The sequence below is a fragment of the Neophocaena asiaeorientalis genome, unplaced genomic scaffold (assembly GCF_003031525.2).
Source record: "Neophocaena asiaeorientalis asiaeorientalis breed wild unplaced genomic scaffold, Neophocaena_asiaeorientalis_V1.1 scaffold148, whole genome shotgun sequence".
Classification (NCBI taxonomy): Eukaryota; Metazoa; Chordata; class Mammalia; order Artiodactyla; family Phocoenidae; genus Neophocaena; species Neophocaena asiaeorientalis.
This window is the reverse complement of record NW_020174050.1, coordinates 3,437,225-3,457,664: the sequence shown is the minus strand read 5'-3', so window position 1 is coordinate 3,457,664 and position 20,440 is coordinate 3,437,225. Positions and strand designations below refer to the sequence as shown.

The 20,440-nt window shown below is 43.5% G+C and overlaps 1 protein-coding gene across 4 annotated transcripts in view; it reads right to left on the bottom strand.

The window, feature by feature from the left end:
* PARM1 (prostate androgen-regulated mucin-like protein 1) overlaps nucleotides 1-20,138 on the bottom strand; it is a 101,501-nt gene extending 81,363 nt beyond the window's left edge. For all 4 annotated transcript variants that reach the window (XR_003004410.1, XR_003004409.1, XM_024754183.1 and 1 more), the window contains exon 1: nucleotides 19,890-20,138. Coding sequence is in view for 2 of the 4 variants with exons in the window: in XM_024754183.1 (XP_024609951.1) it covers nucleotides 19,890-19,932 (43 nt within the window). In the remaining 2 variants the exon portion in view is untranslated. The remainder of the gene's footprint in view (nucleotides 1-19,889) is intronic.
* Between the last annotated feature and the right edge of the window lie 302 nt (nucleotides 20,139-20,440).

Here is a 20,440-nt window from a genome sequence, read left to right as displayed (position 1 = left end):
ATACCCCCAATGCCCTGAGAACACTGTAGAGACAGCTGTGCTGCCACGAACAGGTGCAAAGCTGGAGTCGTGAGATCAGCCTGGAGTTCTGACTCTGCCCCTTTCTCTGTGGCTTTGGGTTGTGTCAACTCACTTCTATGAGTCTCGTTTTTTCTCATCTATATAATGGGTGTGCTGGCTGGCTGCCAAGAACTTGTGAGTACTGAGTGTCAGTTTGCGCCTGAAAGCTCTGTGGAAACCATAAGATGCTATGTGAATGTTTTTGTTAGAATTTAAGGACCAGGAGCCTAAAGAACAGTAGGCTCAGGGCAGTATTTTCCATTTTTAGATTGAAATTCATACTTGCCACTAGTCCAATTAATTTTGGATCATTTTTTTGGGGGAGGCCTAGAGTTTGGAGACCTTAAGTAACACAAGTGGCTTCCAAAATACTGAGCTGTGTGCAGGAATATGTAGCTTTTATGACATCCTATATAACACACTGTAATGGAAAGAAAACCAGTCCAGCAAGTCAAAACACCCATGGCTGACTCCCCAGGATCTCACTGACTGCCTCAGTGACACATCTCTGAGCCACTTTGCTATTCCCCTCCCCACTTCTATAGCCTTAATTTGAAAGGACAATCTCCACCTTTGTGGGTGACCCAAGGCGAGGTGAATGCATGTAATAATAATCTTTGAAAGCCACAGCCCAAATAAACATAAGCCAGCACTACCGCAGTGTAAGGGCGCCCTCAAGCACCACACCACCCCTAGGTACCTTATGAATTGTCAAAGAAAGAGTAAATCCTTTAAGGGTTAAATGAATCACAGAATGAATATTAGACGCTCTTAAATTTATTGGAGAGCCAGAGTTCAAGTACTGGATACAATCTATGGAACGTCTCCCAAGAAAAAGAAGGCACAGAAGTTCATTCGTGCAATGTTGGATACGATGTTCTGTGAATTTCCTGGAGCTCATTTATGGATCATCTAAATTTGGAAGGTCTCAGGTTAAGAATCTGTTTTGGATCATAAAGAGTAGATGCTAAATCTCATCTCATTTAAACCTCTTATTTAACAGATGACAAGTGGAGGCATGGAACTTATCAGTGACCTTACCATAAATGTTAGACGTGGTTTTAAATATGCTGTTTCTTTTCCAATTAAAAAAATCAGCAACCCACATAAGAGTACAGAGAAAGCTCAGTTATTCGGACTATTTCATTTACCAGAATATTTACTTCATCATCCCTGTTAAATCAAGACCAGCTTATGCATATCTTATCCATTTTCCATACCGTAAATTGAATTTATACCTTGAAATGATGCCGTGTAGCAAGGAAGCACAGACTGAATTAATCCAATGTCCCACTGAAAGCCAAACTGCTAATGCTTTTAGAAGGATACTTTATCCACTAGGGCTTAAATCTAAATTCTTAGATGAATTCGGATCTAACTGCTAATCAGGTTTCCTGAATTCACACAGCTTCCGGCTAATTGCCTATGTTCTGCCAGATTCCTCATCAAAAATAAAAATCAAGTGTTGCTTAACTCTGATGCTAAGAAAAATGCATTTTTATAAAAATAAAATCAAGAAAACGCGTGAACAATATAATTTGCACGTTTAGGAGTCTGGGTAATGAGGGCCAACATTCCCATTGCAGATTGGGATTTGGTGCCTACTTTTTATTCACTGTCAGCACAACCAGTGGGAATGGCTCTTTTGCAGGTACAGCAGGGTTGGCTGTGTCTTCTGAACACAATGTCGGGACAGGCCAACAGCATCACAAGTGCAAAGAAAATGGGCAGGTAGAACCCTTGCGTTTACAGCAAGGTCCGATCGCCACATTGCGTGTTGTAATTGCAACACTGAGGCATTTCTTTTGTTGGACATTTTGAGTCAAACAAGGTCACATTTGGGTTGTTAAACGCCCGGCAGTAAGTGCTCGGCAAATAACATAGGTGCCTTTTCACATCCAGTGGTAAAGTTTCATCAGTACGGCTTGGCACAGCTGTATGGAAGACAAATGATGTCACTTTGGCTAGTGAAGACCTGACAAAGTACAACTGGCACACGCCAATGAACCCGTCTCTCTAATTCAAGTTTTATGTGCCTTCCTAGAAAGCCAATCCTGACTAAGTCAAAGGGAAATTGAGTCTTTTACCTAGAATTCCTGTCCCTTCATACATCATCTCAGAAGGCTTTGTGCTTTTCCTGGGTAGTTCTTGTTTTTTTTTTTTTTTTATTGAAGTATACTTGATTTACAATGTTGTGTTAATTACTGCTGTACAGCAAAGTGATTCAGTTATACATCTAAATATATATTTTCTTTTTTTATATATTCTTTTCCATTATGGTTTATCATAGGATACTGAATATAGGTTCCCTGAGCTGTACAGTAGGACCCTGTTGTTCATCCATATATAATGGCTTACATGTGCTAACCCCAGCCTCCCACTCCATCCCCCCCAAATCCCCTTCCCCTTGGCAACCACCAGTCTGTTCTCTATGTCCGTGAACCTGTTTCTGTTTCATAGATAGGTTGACTTGTGTCATATTTTAGATTCCACATATAAGTGATATCACATGGTATTTGTCTTTCTCCTTCTGACTTACTTCACTTAGTATGATAATCTCCAGTTGCATCCATGTTGCTGCAAATGGCATTACTTCATTCTTTTTTTACGGCTGAGTAGTAGTCCTGGGTAGTTCTTGATTAAATAGTGAATGATCTCTTCCCAGTGATTTTGAGAAGAATTTATCGTGGGTATTGAGACTTAGCGCTTCACAAGGTATATTCCAGATCTACTCCTAGTTTCTGCCTCATGTGCCATGGATTCCCAAGCAGCAGCCATGCTACCCTCAGAGAGGAGGTTTCAAGGTGGCCAGGCCAGCTACCATACAACTGGTGGCCCCCAAATCGGCCAGCGTGACTTGTCAAGGGAAACAAGCTGTCTCACCAGACGTGACCCACTTTCCTTCTACCTCCTGTCAGGTCCCTTTGGGGTTCGAGCCCCAGCTGGCTCATCTGCTTTCCTCAGTCAAATGTCTCTGGAGAGGCTAGGATGCTCTCAGATGTCAGTAACGGTGGGGATCACTTTTCAAACTTTCATGTTTCTTGTCACTTCTTTCATTCTGAAAGAATTATCCTAAAGTCCAATCTCCCGTGGAAAAGTTTGGTCATTCCAAGCATGTGCCCCAAACCAGATATATGAGCTGGTTGACCTGCTCACCATTATATAACCTCAGATTTCCTGATTAACTCCTTTAATCTTAATTGTTTTAGAAAAAAATTCAAAGCTTCTAAAGCTCTTTACTCCTAGTCTCTTGGGCACTGACATTGGGTCCCAGGCTGTCTTACCACATTGCTTTGGCGAAACAATGGCTCTCCCTGGGATTTTAAAAATATAATGAGGCTGTTCTGTTGCTTTGTAACTTTTTATCTCAGCATGAACTCAGCTCTCATCAAGGAGCTGTGTTTATAGTGTCAGAGCTTTAAATTTTTTTTTAATTCTTGTAAGAATAACCCAGGTCAATAAAGGTTTCCGTAGACCTCTCAGTTTTCTTAGAATATTTCTCTTGCCTACATAAGCAAAACTATCTAAGTAATTAAATCTCCTATAAGTGAAATTATATTTTTTTCCAAGGGAAAGACTTGCCAGTGTGATGTTCACTCTAATTTATGAGGAAAGCTATGATTCCAAAAACCCACTGAATAGGCAGCTACAGAACAAAATAAATGCCCATGTTCTACCTAATTAAGATCCTAGTTACTAATCAGAAGACACGGATGCACATGATTATGGCTGTTTCATGTTGTAGGATAACCTGCTATTTTATGGGGAGGAAGTGTTGACTTTTACATATTACAGAAAAAGCATGAATCCACTGAATATCAATTTTCCCTGAAAAAGACATTCTTTCTACGCTACTTGGTCTCCTCCTTTTAAAATTCTTCTAAATATTTTAGTAAGGAAGGAAGCAGGTAAGAAAGGAGGGAAACACACATCCTACCCACAAATACAAACACACACCGCCACACACTTTTCATGTTGGCAGACAGAAATCCACTGTTCTACAATGTCACGATTTCTACATTTTTCCACGAAAGATTCCTGTGACCTCTTGTGTCCCACATCCAATAATACATTACTCAGAACTGAGGAAAAGAGACTCTTTAGGGAGTGGATCATGCCCTCTCTGCACAGAGGGGAAAGGTATGGTATCTATAAGCAATGAGCTCCGCTGCCCAAGGGCAGAAACTATTTTTATCTCCTGGCACTTTTGCTCTTTCTATAGTGTACCCTGAGGCTACTTCATCCCCAAGGTTGCACACAATATAGTATTAAGCATGGCAGAGAAAAAGTGACACAGTACCTTCCAAAAAGTCCACATGCTACTAGTCATGTCCAAATCAGAACGTTCCTGAAGCATCTAGAGGCCTCTCACAGTTGGCAGACTGGCTGAGTACGTTCTGAGTAGGAGAACTGCTATTGCTTAGGACAACCCATTCTGTGTGGGTCTCTAAGAAGGGCCATTAAAAATCTCATTAATGTAGACCTTTGGTTTTCAGTGAGCCTGGTAAGTTTAGAAATGTGTGAAGGCATTTCCTCCCTCTTTCCTTTCTTACCTTCTTTTTTTTTCTCTATTTTTCTCTTATTTTGCTTGTCACAATTCCTGTAAGGTACTACTGTGATTTAGCATTCAAGGGCCAAGGGATGCTATCCACGTGTTATATCCCCTCCAAATGCCCAGAACACTCTGGTTGAGAAATACCTGATTTAAACAGTCTCAACCAAACTTCTACCATCAAGAGCAATAAATAAACAGATAAGTAAACAAGTAAATAAAAAATACGAGGTGACAGCAGCTGCTGTCTTGAATAAAAGTAACTCATAATTGATTAGGTTATTAACTGCTCCTTTTATCAGTGGAGGAGGGTCTTTCATGAACATGCCTTAGATGTGAAAATAATATAGTGGGTATGGGTTGAAGTGTGTCCCTGCAAAAAGACATGGTGAACCCCTAACTAGGGGGTACTTAGTACCTGTGAATGTGACCTTAGTTGGGAATCCGGTCTTGGCAGATGTAATCAAGTTAAGATGAGGGCATACCGAGTTAGGGTGGACCCTAATCCAATCAAGACTAAATGACTAATATCCTTATGAGAAGGGAATCGAAACAGACTCAGAGGGAAAAACGCCATGTGAAGAGGCAGAGATCAGAGTTAACACTGTCACAAGCCAATGAACACCCGGGGCTACCAGAAACTGGTAGAAGCAAAGAAGGATCCTCTCCTTGAAGCTTTGAAGGGAGCGTGGTCCTGCTGAAACCTCGATTTTTAACTTCTAGTTTCCAAAACAGTGAGAGAATCAATTTCTGTTGTTTTAAGCCATCCCAGTTTGTGGTAACTTGTTATGGCAACCCTAGGACAATAATAGCTAATCTATATTTGTCCCAAGCTTGGAAGGTTGGCATAGTTCAAGGAAGCAAGGAGTTCGCAGCAAAATGGGGCGAGTAATGTTTGGGGACAGACACTTACTAACCGGCAACCTCTGCTGGGTAACTGAGAAGCCAGGAGAAGGTTTCCCTTTCTATCCAGGAAGGTACACTACCTCTTACATTCCTCTACCTGTGAATCCTTTAAAGACTATCTTCACTGGATTCACTTAGCCAGAGTGAAATTTTATTTCGTAAAGACGTGCAGGTAAGGGTGGTCCCCCAAAGGTAGCAAGCTTGTCTGGAAGTTGACTCTCATTCCTTTCCAGATTCCCGTGCTGATGTGTGATGGCGTGAAGCAGGCTAACTGGATCTCCTCTCCCTTCTGTGCTACCCCTGGAGCCTTTCGGTGTTCAGTGCATTCACCACGCCTCGCACTCTGCAACTCCTCATCCAGGTGATGTCCCAGCTTCCAGGCCACTTTCCACTATCTCAAGGTATCTGTCCTCTAGGCCACTCCCTCAGGCTCCACGCTCATCTACGCGCCAGCGCATGGCAACATGGTGATCTTCTATTTCCACTATGCCGTCTTCGTTAGCTGGAATACTTGTATGGAGACAGTCAGTTATCCCATCATCTAATATTTGGTCACCCAGTGTACACCTCATAAAATAAATGCATAAGATCAATCAATCAATTGAAACAATTCTTTTAGCTATTATTTTTCAAAATAATGTGTTGGTTAATTCGCATCCTCTAATGGAGATCAGTGAAGTTTCGTGTAATCATTGATTTGGTTTTGGTACCATTATGAACTCATGAGCTCAAACAATGTGATTCAGTCCTTTGAAATTATCCTTATGGATGTTCCAACTGTTCTATCTTTGGCCAGTGGGAGCATCAGTAAGTGGTTCTGAGTCCTTTTGACTGCTCCGGACGCGCAGGCTCAGCGGCCATGGCTCACGGGCCCAGCCGCTCCGTGTCATGTGGGATCTTCCTGGACCGGGGCACGAACCCGTGTCCCCTGCAGCGGCAGGCGGACTCTCAACCACTGCGCCACCAGTGAAGCCCTCGTAGTCTTTGATAACATCCCTGCTGTCTGGTATAACAAGATCCTCCAGGCTCATCTTATACATTTCCTAACCCCGACCTGGAGTTAGCCATTTCTCCTGGAGCTTTCATTCCTTGTACTGGAAATAAAATTTAGCAACCACCATCTGAGAACCTGAATGACTCTTAGGCAGATCCGAGTCTGCTTCTCCTTCTTTGGAGGGAAGCAAGCAATTTGGCCTGGCTTGAATGAGTCCTCACAGACTGTGAGAAGAGGAAGCGTGACAAGTGACCATTTGGAGTTACTGTAACAGTCCAGGATGAGATGATAAGGTTCTCAACCAAGGCTGTAGCTGTGGGGATGGCGAAGAGGATCAGAGTTGGGAGAGATGCTAGAGACTAAATTTACACGAGAGGATTTATCAACTGACTTGGCAGTTCAAGGCAAAAGATAGCAGACCTGGGTTCAAAGCCTAGCTCTGTCACTCACCGACTGTGAGATCTGCATCTCATTACTCAACTTCTGAGACTTAAAAACCTGAACTACAAAATGGGAATAGACTGCCTATCTCTTGGGGTGGTTGGGAGGATTAGATGAAGCTGCAGATGAAATGAACATAGTATCAAGGGTGATAACTACCACAGCTAAAAATTAAACATGTGAATTTCTCCTCTTCCCAACAGGCCTAGATTTTTCTACAAAATGAAGGGGTTGGCCCAGATGACACCAAAGCCTCTTCCAGCCCTGTCTGCTCCAGCCCCCTCTCCCTAGTGTTGTTCTCTGATAACGCCATGGAGTATTAATAATGGATCTCCCAGCATTTTCCTAAACCACATTTTATTGATTATTTTATTGAAAAGATGATATAACAGATTTAAATGTTGCCAAAAGGGAAATATATCATATATTCTTCTGAGGGCTGTGTTTCTTATTTGACATCAAAGTTGACAAATTTCATTTTAGAAAATCTTAGAGTGATGTTTTAATTTAAAATTGCTTCCATAAGAGACTAACACCGAAGATATTAAAAACGAACAAAGTACCTTAAACACTGATCAGTTAGCTCAGAGCCTCTTAAAATACTTTCCAAGATGGCTGTCCTGATCAATGATTTATGCAGCACTCTGGCTTTAGAAAATATAATATTACTTTGTCAATCCCTTCCCAGAACCTTCCTTGCCCATTAAGTCAGTGATATCCTGTAAACCTTTCTGAAGTTATTTGTTTTTCTAAGATCTTATTTTTGAGGACTCTGTTGGAAGGTTTTTTTTTTTTTTTGTGGTACGCGGGCCTCTCACTGCTGTGGCCTCTCCCGCTGCGGAGCACAGGCTCCGGATGCGCAGGCTCAGCGGCCATGGCTCACGGGCCCAGCCGCTCCGCGGCATGTGGGATCTTCCCGGACCGGGGCATGAACCCGTGTCCCCTGCATCGGCAGGCGGACTCTCAACCACCGCGCCACCGGGGAAGCCCGGAAGGATTTTTGAATCAAGATTTTGAGGACAGTAGTAGCCATCTAGCAGTTACTAGAGCCACATTGACTGTTGATAACGAGGAATTAAAATACTGATTACAACGTTACTTTTTAAATTGTGAGGGCAATACAAACATTAAAATAAACTTCAGGCCAAACAAATGAGCATAAAACGTGAGACTGACCCAAAAGTCATTTGACGGAAATAACCAGTGTAAACTTCTAAACTCTTTTCTCCATAGGCACATACATGACATTTTAACTATTTTATCGTGAGGTGCATTTTATTCCTTCACTTGCTCTTTTGATATGTTGTGAAATATAAAGTTGCAATATAGTAGCTCAATATACTGTCACCATTTCTACCTGTCAGTACGTAAATGAGCCACTCATTCTTTTAAGCAATTGCTGAATATTGCCCAGTTGAATAAACATGAAACTGTTCACTATGATCTGACTAGTACTTTATAATTACATATTTACATTGCTCCCAATTTATTAATATTTTTTAAAAGTTCTTTTGGGCTTGACATATATATACTAATATGTATAACATGGATAACTTATTTAAAAAAAAAGTTCTTAACCAAGACAAACAAATAAGACTTAATCGGGTCTGACAAATTCTTGTCAATTTCTGTGTATTTTACCGTTTCCATAATAAAAAATGAAAAACAAATCAGTGCTTGAGTGCAACTTTGAAAAACTGTTATAAAACGAGAGACAACTGTCACTCAAGGACATTCAACTTTTTTTAAACAAAGACTTGGCTGTAAATTTCTGAATGTCAAAACCCCCATCTCCCCTCTGCCTGATAACTCTCCAAACGGAAACCCCATCCTCTGTGATGCAGTAATTTTTGCTCTTTCAGCAGCCACACTTGGCTTTGAGACTTTGGGTGTCAAAAGCCTCCTCTTGTCAATGTCTGTTCCTTTTCCTTCCAGTGGCACTCACGACCCCAGACACAGTTTCCGGTCGGTCCTGCCGCACAAGGGTCGGCCTCGCATCCTTGCCCCTCCTCTGTTCACGGTCCATCCTGCTCTTCAAGATGGTGGAGCGTCTTCCCACCTCAAGAATGGACAAGTGACCTCACTGAACAAGCGAGGAGCATGTTTTTCATATAAAGAATCATCTTTTCCCTTCTTTGGTTGGTTTATAGGTTGCTCTTCAAGTTGATATCATCTTAAATTTTACTATTATCCCTTAGGCTTCAAGACCCGCATGTTGTTCTTTTTCAAGATCATGTTCTTTTTGGCAGCTGCTAAATGAGTAGATGTTTTTATTTAAGGCAGAAAGTAACATGAGTCTTTGTTGGGTGATGAAGCTGGGGGATATGCCAGCCTGGGTGACTTTAACACCAGCCACGCCAAGGGGTGTCAGCCCTGCAGGGTGGAGAACAAGTGCATACAGGATACAGGTCTGATTTTAGTCAGGACTTCTCATCACTTCTATCTATCGCTTGGACTAAAACACAATTCATATTTCAGAATCACCAATGAAGACAGAAAGAGTCTGTAAGGCCAGGAAATCTCCTATTCTGTCCTTCAGCTTATTTGTGACTAACTTACACCCTCAATACTCAGCATTTGAATTGACTTAACATCCTCAGGCGTTACTGGGACATTGGCAGTCATGCCTCCCTTTGACTTAAATCACTTTCATCACCAGGCTCTTTTTAGCTCTTCAGAAAATTCTCAAAAATGTTCAAATAGTAGAAGTACCTTTATCTTCTCTAGCTGAGCTCAAAGGTGACATTTTCTTAATTGACCAGAGAGTATAAGAAGTTTCAGCTATTTTCAAGTGATAGCCATGGTAAAAAATAAAAGGCTTACATTTGTAAAAGAAGTGTTTTATATGTGCATAGCTTTAAAAAAGCTGATTTTCAAGTTTAGCTTTTGTAACCCTCAATGAAAACGAAAAGCCTAACTCTTTTCGAAAAAACAGCTATTTGGAAACACTAGACAACAAGCACTTGATAGTAAGCAAGTCTGCCAATGTCTCCTTTTGGGGGAATCTAAGGTGAAATTTAAATTAAGTCTTCATTGTGCCAGCCCTCAAAAATGTATTTTAATCCTTCAGTTCAACAAATATTTTGAGTACCCCCCTTAGTGCCACACAGCACTGGGGATACCACAGCAAACAAGAGAGACAAAAATCCCAGGATGGGGTGGGGGACTAGGGATAAAGGAAGAGAGACATTAAAGGAAAAAGTAGAGGCAAGAGGCAGACGAGGGGCAATGGGAAGACGGTGTCGGCAGGCAGAACAGACTGCAAATTTAAAAATGCTGGTCAAGGAGAATAAAAGAAATCAAAGAGCAAAAAATGCATGTTCTATGAGGTCCAGATTAAGAAGCATTGATGAAAATGACCAAAGCAAGGCTTGCTATTTTTAGTATGTACTACACATTTTCTTAATAAAATAAGATTGTCCGCATGATTAATCTCTCTGGTGGATTTTGAGCAGAAATTCAGGATAAAGATCAGGTTTCCAGGACTGACTGTAAATATGTTCATCCTTTGGGAACACAGGAAAGGAAATCTAATGATGCAGAAATAATCATAGAGCTGCCAGGAAAGAAAGAGACCAGAAGGGGAAGGGCAGACTGGACGCTACAGCCAAAGAGCCTGAAGTCAGTAATCAAACACCTCCTCAAAGTATGCTTGACAATTTCAAGGGGTGGGGGAAATAAAAGAGTAACTGAAAAAATAAAAATAAAAATGTTGGTAAGGTAAGTCTCACTGAGAAGGTGACATCTGAGTAAAGGTTATAGGAAGGTGAGGGAATTAACCACATGTATATTTAGAGAAAATATGTTCCAGAGAGAGGAACCAGCCATGGCGTGCAATAAGGAAACCAGTGTGGCTGGTGCCAGGGGAGCAGAGGAGAGGTAGAAGCCCTGGTCCAAGATGAAGGGGGAGCAGCTCAAGTGGGTCTGGATGGCTGCTTTAAGGACTTGGGCTGAGATTTCACTCTGAGCACAACAGAAAGCCACTGCAGAGCTGTGAACAGAGCAATGTCATCATCTGATACATTTCCACTGGATCGACAGCTGCTCTGTAGAGACTAGACCTTAGGAGGAAAAGGGTAAAAGCTGAGAAGCCCGAGAGGAGGCCCCTGCAGGATGCTGGGAGAAAGAGGAGTGGGGCTCACACCACAGACAGCAATGGAAGTGGCAGAAAGTGTCTGACTTTATGTATTTTAAAGGCAGGGCGAACAGATTTTCTTGAAGCATTGGATGAGGGGTGTTGAGAGAAAAAGAGACTCAAACATGACTCACGATTTTCAGCCTAAGCAACTGGAAAGTTGGAGTTGCTATTAATTGGGATCGGGAAGGCTTCTGCTGGGGACTATTCTGGGAGAAAAGTCCAAGAGTTCATACTTGGACGTGTTGCGTTTAAGACGACTGTGAGATGAGATGGTCAGCTACTGATTTTCTTCTGACCAAGTCAATCGCCCTCAAAGAACATAAGTTCCCTGAGGGCAGACTTCTATTTTGTTCATTGCTGTATCTCCAGAGCCTTAGACAACACATGAAGATTCTCTATTAAAAATTAATTTAACAGGGACTTCCCTGGTGGTCCAGTGGTTAAGAATCTGCCTTCCAATGGAGGGGACACGGGTTTGATCCCTGGCTGGGGAACTAAGATCCCACATGCCACAGTGAAGATCCCACAGGCCGCAACTAAGACCCGACACAACCAAATAAGTAAATAAATAAATAAATATATTGAAAAATTAATATAACACATATTTGCTAGGCACTCATTACACATCTTGCTCTGTTCTCCATGCTGGGGACACAGCTGGGACAAAACAGCTAAAATTCTCATGCATCTTATATTCTAGGAGTGTGAGGCGGATGTGCCAATGAAGCAAAATAAAATCTTCTATAATAAACTTTTGTTGAATGTTTACTCACATGGCACTTGATGTGTATTATCATAACTCTACAAGGAGGAGACCGAGACCCCGGAGTTGGCATCACACCAGCCTGTCTTCCTCCAAAGCCTCTTCCACCGTACCATGTAGCCTCTCAGAGAAAGTAACACAAATCCCATCCTCATCGGGTAAATACCAGGGTTGTGTTTCTCTCCAAATAAGCATTGAATGGGGAATCTGCTCAAAACAGGACTCTTCGTGAAGAGCAGTCTAGGAGGCCAGGAAGCGGGCAACCCCAGGTCACTCAGCCCTCCTTCATGCGCAACCAAACCACGCAGCTGAATTCCTCTTGACATTTCTGGGCATTTTCTTATTCTTCTGCCCCTTTCACAATGCTGAGGGTACCTGAATTACCTGCCATTGAGGGCTGTCACATCCGTTTCCTCTGAAAGGCTCAATTTGCAACCTTGCACAAAACTAGAAAGGTGTCCTAAAAGAGGATGGATGTGCATATACATTTGAGAAGGAATCTCTTATCTCCTTCACCTAAAAATGAAACTTGATGAATTTTCCATTTCCAGTAGCAGCATCAAGGAGGTGGTTTGGTCATTAGTAGCTCCCAGTAATTTCAACAATCACTTCCCCCTCGTTCAGCCACCTGACACTCTCTCCATCTCATGCAACAGACCACTCCCAGCCTCTTCCACATATCCTATGCAGAAATTCTGAAACAGCCATGGCCCCTGCCCTCTGTCCATTTCTTATCCAGTTTCCACATGGAATGTGATATCACACTTCCTTCCCCTCCTACATTTCCTAGAAGGTAAACGATGAATGATCATTTATCCTCAAAAACTGATAATTCTTTCTCATGCTCAGACCTGTCTGAACAGTTCTTCAAAAAGGACAATTCCACGGCTCTCTCCTCTGGAATGCCATCTGTGACAACATTGTAATTTTTAAGACCAAACATGCCGAGTTCCCTTTGGTTGGGTGATGGCCGTATTCAGCTTGATGTTACCTCCCACGCAGTTGACCCATCAACAGCGAGAATTTCCATGACCAGCCGAGTGTGTGATCCACCAATAACTTGCCTCTTTTCCCAAACCAACAAAGAGGTGGTTCAAGTCCACCAGATTTCTCTAGGACCCTCTCATGGACAAATGGGCTTTGAGACTCCCTCATGTAATTCTAAGATGTACTGAGTCCTCTCCTAATGTGACACATTACCTTAGCTCAATAGAATGACCAGAGTCTTAAACATTTCCCTAAACACATATAGCTTTTGCATGGTGAATAAAGAGGACATCCTTTTATCTTTACAATAATTATTACTGTTCTTCCTAAAGAATCTGAATTACAGTACAAAGCAAGAATCATATAGTGTGGAGGGTTTAACAATGAAATAACTGTTCAACGCCAGTATAATGGTAGCTGCCTGTCATCTATCTGTGGATCACAAAAGCTTTTCCAATGGAAAATGAAAAGATTTTATAAGGGGCAGACAACCCCAGTAACAACCCATCGTGGATAAAACAGTGGGTGAAAAAACTCTCTCAGGAATGAGGTTATGCTTCTGGACTACACAAGCTGGCAAGAATATCATAATTTTAAAGGTAACATATTTTAATAACCCCATACAGGGAAATATAATATGTTCTATCCAGTGAGAAGCTTGAATGATAGCTTTAAGTTTACAACCATGGCCAAAAAAATGAAAAATGAATTATACCTTCTCTCCTCCAATTCTTCTCACGTTCAACACCTGCTCTAAAGTTTCTGTGCCCTTATTTCCTCCTTCATGGAAAAGAAAATCAGGTGTCAGAATCTGGACTGTAACTGGAAGATATTATCATCAAAGCCGTATTCTATCATGCATCTTATTTTGTATTGAATAGACATGTTTTCTAAATATCACACCTGGTAACTTTCCACAATTTTTTTTCCACTTAACAAATTACCTAGTCACAGATTTGGCCTTAGGTATAAAGGCGCAAATTTCCACCACAGTCTAATTGCTGGAAGGATTTTTTTCCCCCAGTCTGCCTTGAAATTCTGTCTAATATGCTGCTTCAGGCCCCATATAGCCACAGATTCCAAGTGATACCTATAGACCTATCCTGCAGGAATTATGCAAACCTTATATAATAATTGTGAGATGTGTTAAGAACCTGGCACAGAAGACAGCATTGAAATCCAAAGCTGTTCTATTAACTTTCTTTTTTAATCAGCTGCCTGCTGGATTCTGGAAGGCTCTTAGTTCCAGCTCCTATGCAAGAACACTGTTACCATTTCAAATAGTATACTGTTTTGTTTTGTTTTTTTAAGAAAAGGTCACAAAAGGGTAAAGTAATGTAGCCTCAGGGAGGCTACAGAAATCCCACCGATTGTTCAGAAAATCACAACAGTGCACAGTAAATGGATATGCAATCCGATTCAAAATGTTCCATCGGAGAGCTGCCTCTGAATCCTAACGCTGTAAGTTGCTCTCAGAGAGACAGAGCTGCTTTGAAATCTCCCAGTCGTCTTCCCATGAACAGATTGTAATGAATGAATGAAATGGAGCGGGATGGCTAAAGCCGGGTGGGGCAGGGTTCAAAATAAAGCCGATCCTAGGTCAAAGCCATTGCACTGATGAACCACACATGGAAGGCCAAAGGTAGAGTTGCTAGAATACAGGATGATCAGTTACATTTGAATTCAAGATAAACAACGAAGAGTTATTTAGCTTAAGTCTGTCCCAAGTACTATGTGGGATAGACTTAGAATTCACTATTTATTTGAAATTCAAATTGGACTGGGCAACCTATATTTTTAATTGCTAAATCTGGCAACACTAGCCAAAGGAAAATTAAAACAGCTTATTTTCAATTGACATTATGCCACCTTGCACCAATGAAAAGCACAGATGACAACGATTATATAATCACCTATTTTGTTGTAAATGATTTCTATTACGTATAAAATGGCAGAAGTCTCAAGGTTTATAAACGATATTAAAACAGGTAAAAGAAATGGGCTATGCTGCGTTAAAGGATCATGAAGACCATTTCAAGATCCACACCTCAGAAAATCTGATGTTACCTCAATCCCCGTCCTTTAAATAATTTAAGCTGTGACTACGAAATGTCATGCCATGAACTACATACACAAATCTGTCTTAGTTTATAGTAACCCTACTTGCACATTAACTGGATGATAACCTATTAGCCCTGCATTTCCAACAAAAAAGCAATCGTTGCATAAGGCAGGTACCCACTATTTGCCTACCTCTTTTCATAACTACTGCTGTCTTCTAAATGAAACATTAATTTTTCCTAGGCAACTGTTTTATTCAATACCTTGCTAGCAAAGCAAAGACAGCCATCTCTCTGTATCTGTGGGATCTGCATCAACCTTGGGCCGAAACTACTGGGAAAAAAAATTCCTGAATCCAAAAAGCAAAACTTGAACTTGTTGCATGCTGGTAACTATTTACACGGCATTTACATTGCGTTAGGTATTACAAGCAACCTAGAGATGATATAGAGTACACAGGAGGATGTGCGTAGGTTATATGCAAATACTACACCATCTTATATAAGAACCTTGAGCATCTGAGGATTTTGGTATGGGGGCCAGGTTCTGGATACTTAGGGATGACTCTATTTGATTCCTAAACTAATGTATCCAATTTCAGTAACTTCTAAAAGGGAGAAAACCATCGTGCATGTTAGAGCAGGATTCCTTTCATTGGGTGTTAAAACAGTCAATACACTTTGAAAATATTGTTTAAATGTCCCTCTTCGTTGTTTCCAGTGGATGCTGTACCCCCCAGCCCCACCCCTGTCCCCCCCAAAATTGTAGTTGAAGAAAATCTGCTCCAACGGTGTCAATATTTGGCCAATATTTTTCTTATAAAAGCACAAGCACGATGAAAGCACCACTAGACCAGGCCCAAACGACCAAGTTAAATTAGACATCCGGCCATTATTGATGTTTTTGGATTCTGGAGAGAGCCATTCTGGATCATTCACACGTCATGAAATGCCTTTTCCTAAGTTGTTTGATCAGAATTATCCAAAATTTGTGGCTCTGGGAACCTGACCTTAAGGTTTGGCTGAGTTGGGCTTTTGAAACACACCAGTCTGCAAAAGACTTTGTGGAAGAAATAGCATCTTCCGTGAGACTTGACTTCTGTTTGTTACCGAGCGTCTTTTGGACTGTTGTGCTAAATTTGAGCCGGCAAATTATTAACCTTTTCAAATTAGGCATTTAGTAGGCTCAGCTGAATCTTTTCTTAATTTGCACATGAATGTTTGCCAGAACAGCTGGCATTGTGCTGGAATATTAGTTCAAATCTTCAATTTACATAGTCCAAGCACAGACACGTAAACTTTGGACAGGATGACCTAACTGGTGCCAAACACAGTCAACTTTGTTAATAAGAATAAGAGCAACAACAACTGCTAATAGTTATTGAGCGCTTACTATGTCCCAGGCATTATAGGTATATCCAGTTATTTACCACTTTTAACAGTCTGATGAAGTTTTATTTCCCCATTTTTGTAGATAAGAAAACTTGAGAGGTTAGATTACGTGCCCTAAATGATACAATTAGTAAGTAGTAAAACTTCGCTTTGTACTGAGGCAATCTAGCTGCAGAACCTGCAGCCGTGCTTCACCACTGCACAACACTGTCTCAGTAAATCTATCCCATAATAACGGAGAACTTCCACCTTCTCAGGTAGGTTTCACAGCGAAGGAGGTGTCACTCTGTGACACAGACTTCAGGGGAATAGGAGGTAACCAGGCTAAAGGGATGCAAGCCACCCTTCACCTCCACTCCCAACCAACCTTAGGCAACCTTGCCGTTCCCATAAATGTGTGTGCATTTTTGGGTTTATTTTTAACATGTTTATGATAAGATTTACGATATGGCTTTAATATGCTTATGATAAAGCCCTGCCATATATCAGGACCTATACTGAGAAGAGAGCCATAAATGTGTAGGGGGGGTTCTTCCTTTGAGGATAAGGACGTTCGAGATGTTAGTCACTTGGAGAAGAGCTAGCTGACAGGCCTGGGACACAAATAGGCTCTCTAGCTGGGTGGCAGACTGGAATCTAGCTCTGCTGGTCTTGATCACCAAGGGGCCAATAAGTCAGCTTGGGTAATGGGGCAGATTGCAGTACTCTCCCTGGGGTGGGGCAGACAGGGCAGAACCTAAGGCAGGAAAAACTGGGTCAAGGGATTTTTGCCTCTCTTACCTATGCTTGTTTCCCCTTGGACTCCTTGAATGTTTGGAAAAGGACTCTGGGAAGTTCCAGTATACCTCAGATGTCTCAGTGAGGGAATTTTTTAACATATTGAGCCATAGAGCACTGGAGAGCAGCAACGACGGTGGTGGGAATGAAAGAACTGAATCTAGAGAGGAGAGGGAGAGGGATGAAGATGGAAGCTTCCTGTGGCCTGCCATCCTCCCTCCATTCTTGGTTCTGCTGCCTGCCCTTGGAGGTTCTGGCTTGTAATTTAGAGGCAGTACTCCTGTATGCCTAGAGTACTGGCCTTAGAGGTGTTTGGGAACGGTTTGTAAAACAGCCATGCTAGTTTTCTACCCCAATCAACTCTGAGAGAACTGAAGACAGCCCACGGTTTCTCTCTTCCTTCTTTTTAAAATACAAGTGAATAAGTGTAGAGATCTACTTTTGCTGTGTTGTTGACAATGCACAGGTATTTACAAGTGTCCATTATGCAGGCTGGACAAAACACTATGTATATGTATTGAGTAGATTTATTAAGCTAAACAAGTCCCCTGCTAAGCCCCATTCCTGGCTCAAGAAAGTATCACCTCAAGAGTTTTATGGAAAATTTCCTGAATTCTCTAAAGATGGGGTGGGGGGAAAGCAACTGCCTGATGAAACTATCTAGAGCTTTGCCAAGGGAACCCCAGGATGATCCACTGAAACACGCATGCCACTTTCATTTCAAGAACCCTTGTCCCTCTGTCCTTTACAACTTTTTCTAGAAAAGTTATATTTTAGTTTCTCAAAACACCTTACTTTGGGATGTAAACAACCCTGTACGGTATTTATGCCTATTTTTATATTATTTTCCTGATAACTTATTGCAAGTAGCTCTAACAACACACTGACCCCCGAAGAGATTCCTTCAGAGGCACAAACTCAGAGGAAAGGACGCTTCATCAACTCAGGGAGATGTACTCAGAAACATAACTATGTCTTCCGGGGTCAGGGGCACCCCAGAACTGGGAGGCTGTGATCTTCTTTGTTCTGGCTTCGACACATGTGTGCATGGATGAGTGAGGCTGCGTAGTGGGTCCCCAGCTACCAGCCTCCTCAGTCTGGGCCGTGAACAAGGTCAAGGTTCTTGCCGCAGCAATAGCGAGGCTAAACTCTAAAACTGGCCAAGAAAAAAAAAAAAAATTAAAAAAAAAAAATATATCTTGAGCTCCTTAGGGAGGAAAAAACCCCACAATACACTGCCTTAGTAGGGTTAATCCCGGCGTTGCCAACTGCCAGAGTTGTTAAAAAAATAAAAATTAACGACAAGCCACTAAATAAAATTAGCCAACAAACCTACCTACCAGCTCTACTGGCTCACTGAAGGTTTTCTGAGCCTCAAGCCTCATGAAAGGATTTCTAGAGAGGAGAAAGGAAGGCACCTTTCCTGTCATTTTGTAAACGTCTCTTGGTAATCCCGGGGCTACGGAGTCGGCTGTCACACTTGGGGATACAGGCGCTACCAGCCTGGCCCAAGGCTGTGCAACCAAAGCGGCAGGAGACCGGGAACCCTCTGCGGACGCGCCTCCAAACCTTGCAGACACCAGAGAGAAAAGGGAGCTTTCTCAGGCTTTCAGCAAGTAGAGGAAAAAGACCCGCTCTAGCCTCAAGTTGGGAAACTTTTCCTCAAAACTGCATTATCTGTTGTGAGCTGCCTGGAAACCCCTAGCTTCTTTTCAAGGGATTGTAACGACTTGTGTCCACAATTACAGGAACCCAAGCAATTCAGGAGGAAAAAAAATACACACACGGACTACAAACATGAGTCAAATGGCTTGTGTATGTGGCTTTGGAACATTCTTAGCTAAACACGCCGGTGTCCCCGCACTCGGGCTGCTTTTTCCACCAGTGCCTCATCCGTAGTCAGTTGTCCCTTGTCTGCCTACATTTTCTGGAAAAACTGGATACCCCACCCTCAGACTTAAAGAGCTGTTCTGAATCTCTCCTCTACGCCCACCAAGCCGAGCTCAGTCCTCCGGCTCCTCTCTCCCCAGGCCCTGCTTGGAGGCCGCTACCATCCGTGGTCCTGAGGCCAGCGATGCGCGCGTGGGGAAGCCGTCCGGAGGGTGAGTGTGTGTAGGGGGAGTGGGTGGAATGGGGAGGATGCTAGTTTTAGCCAAGTTAACAGTTTCTGCCAGGGCACATATTTGGGGGGAGTTTCCAGGCCATAGGGTAGAATTGCAAATCCCCAGGGGTGATCACGAGCTCGAGCCGGGTCGGAGCAGCTGCCCTGAGACTGTTAAGGCCGCATCACCCCCACGCGTAACTAGGAAGGGTCGCCGGAGATGAGAGACCACCAAATCTCGGGGAACGCAAACCAGCCCCGCCGGGTGCGCGGCCACGGCTTAAAGCTTTCCCAGATGCGATCCCCCCCTGCTTCTCCTTCTTATCCCTCCCTGAGTCCAACCGCGTCAAGAGGTCTGGTGCCCAGCTCTGGCAGGGTGTGCTCGGAGACCCGAGAAGCCTCTAGTTTCAGTCAGTGTCGCCAACCCGGGTTTCAAACGCATCGTGCAGCCACCTGTTTCACAAAGCCCGGAGTTTGTGCGGGCGCGGGCTGCGGCCGGAAGAACCCTGTCATCCCCTCGGTCCGGCTCGGCCCAGGATCTCCAAAAACGCACATCGCTCTAAATCCAAGTGCGCACGCAGCTCTGCGAAACGCTGGAGGCTCGCACCACTCCGGCCCCCAGCGCGCGGCGACTTATTTCCCGGTCTCCCCGGCTCAGCCCCCGCCCCCAGCGCTGGTCGCCGGGCCAGCCCTCCGCCAGATTGGCGCCCCAAAATACCTGCCGTGAAGATGCAGAGAGCGAAGAGAGTCTGGTAGACCATGGTACCCTGGTGCTTGGTGCCGAACCCGGCGCGGGCAGCGGGAGAGTTTGCCGGGACTGACCGAGCGCCCAGAGCGCGGGCAGCTCCTCCTCTGTCCGCTGGCTGCGGTGGGAGCCGGGCTACCGGGCGGCGGTAGGGGAAGCTAGGCGAGCGCCGCGCGGCTCCGTCAGCTGCTTGTACTCCGGCGCCCGGCGCGCTTCTGCTCCATCCCAGCCGCCCGGGCCGCCTCCGCCGCCGCGACTGCTGCCGCCAAACCCCTCCCACCCGGGTCCCGCGGAGATGACAAGGCCACCCCTGGCCTTTCCTCTCCCAGCCCTCGTGTCCCGGGAGTCGCGGCCCAGGGCGGCCTCTGCTGGACAGTCAGGGCGCGAGACCCGAGTTTCGACCCGGTTCAGCAAATGTTTGGGGCGGCTAGCACTGTGCTGGGAACTAAGGGGAGGCAGAGAAGTGGGAGCAGATTTCTGCCCTCAGGAATTTCTCTCAGCTTTTCTTACAGGAGTAACAACCT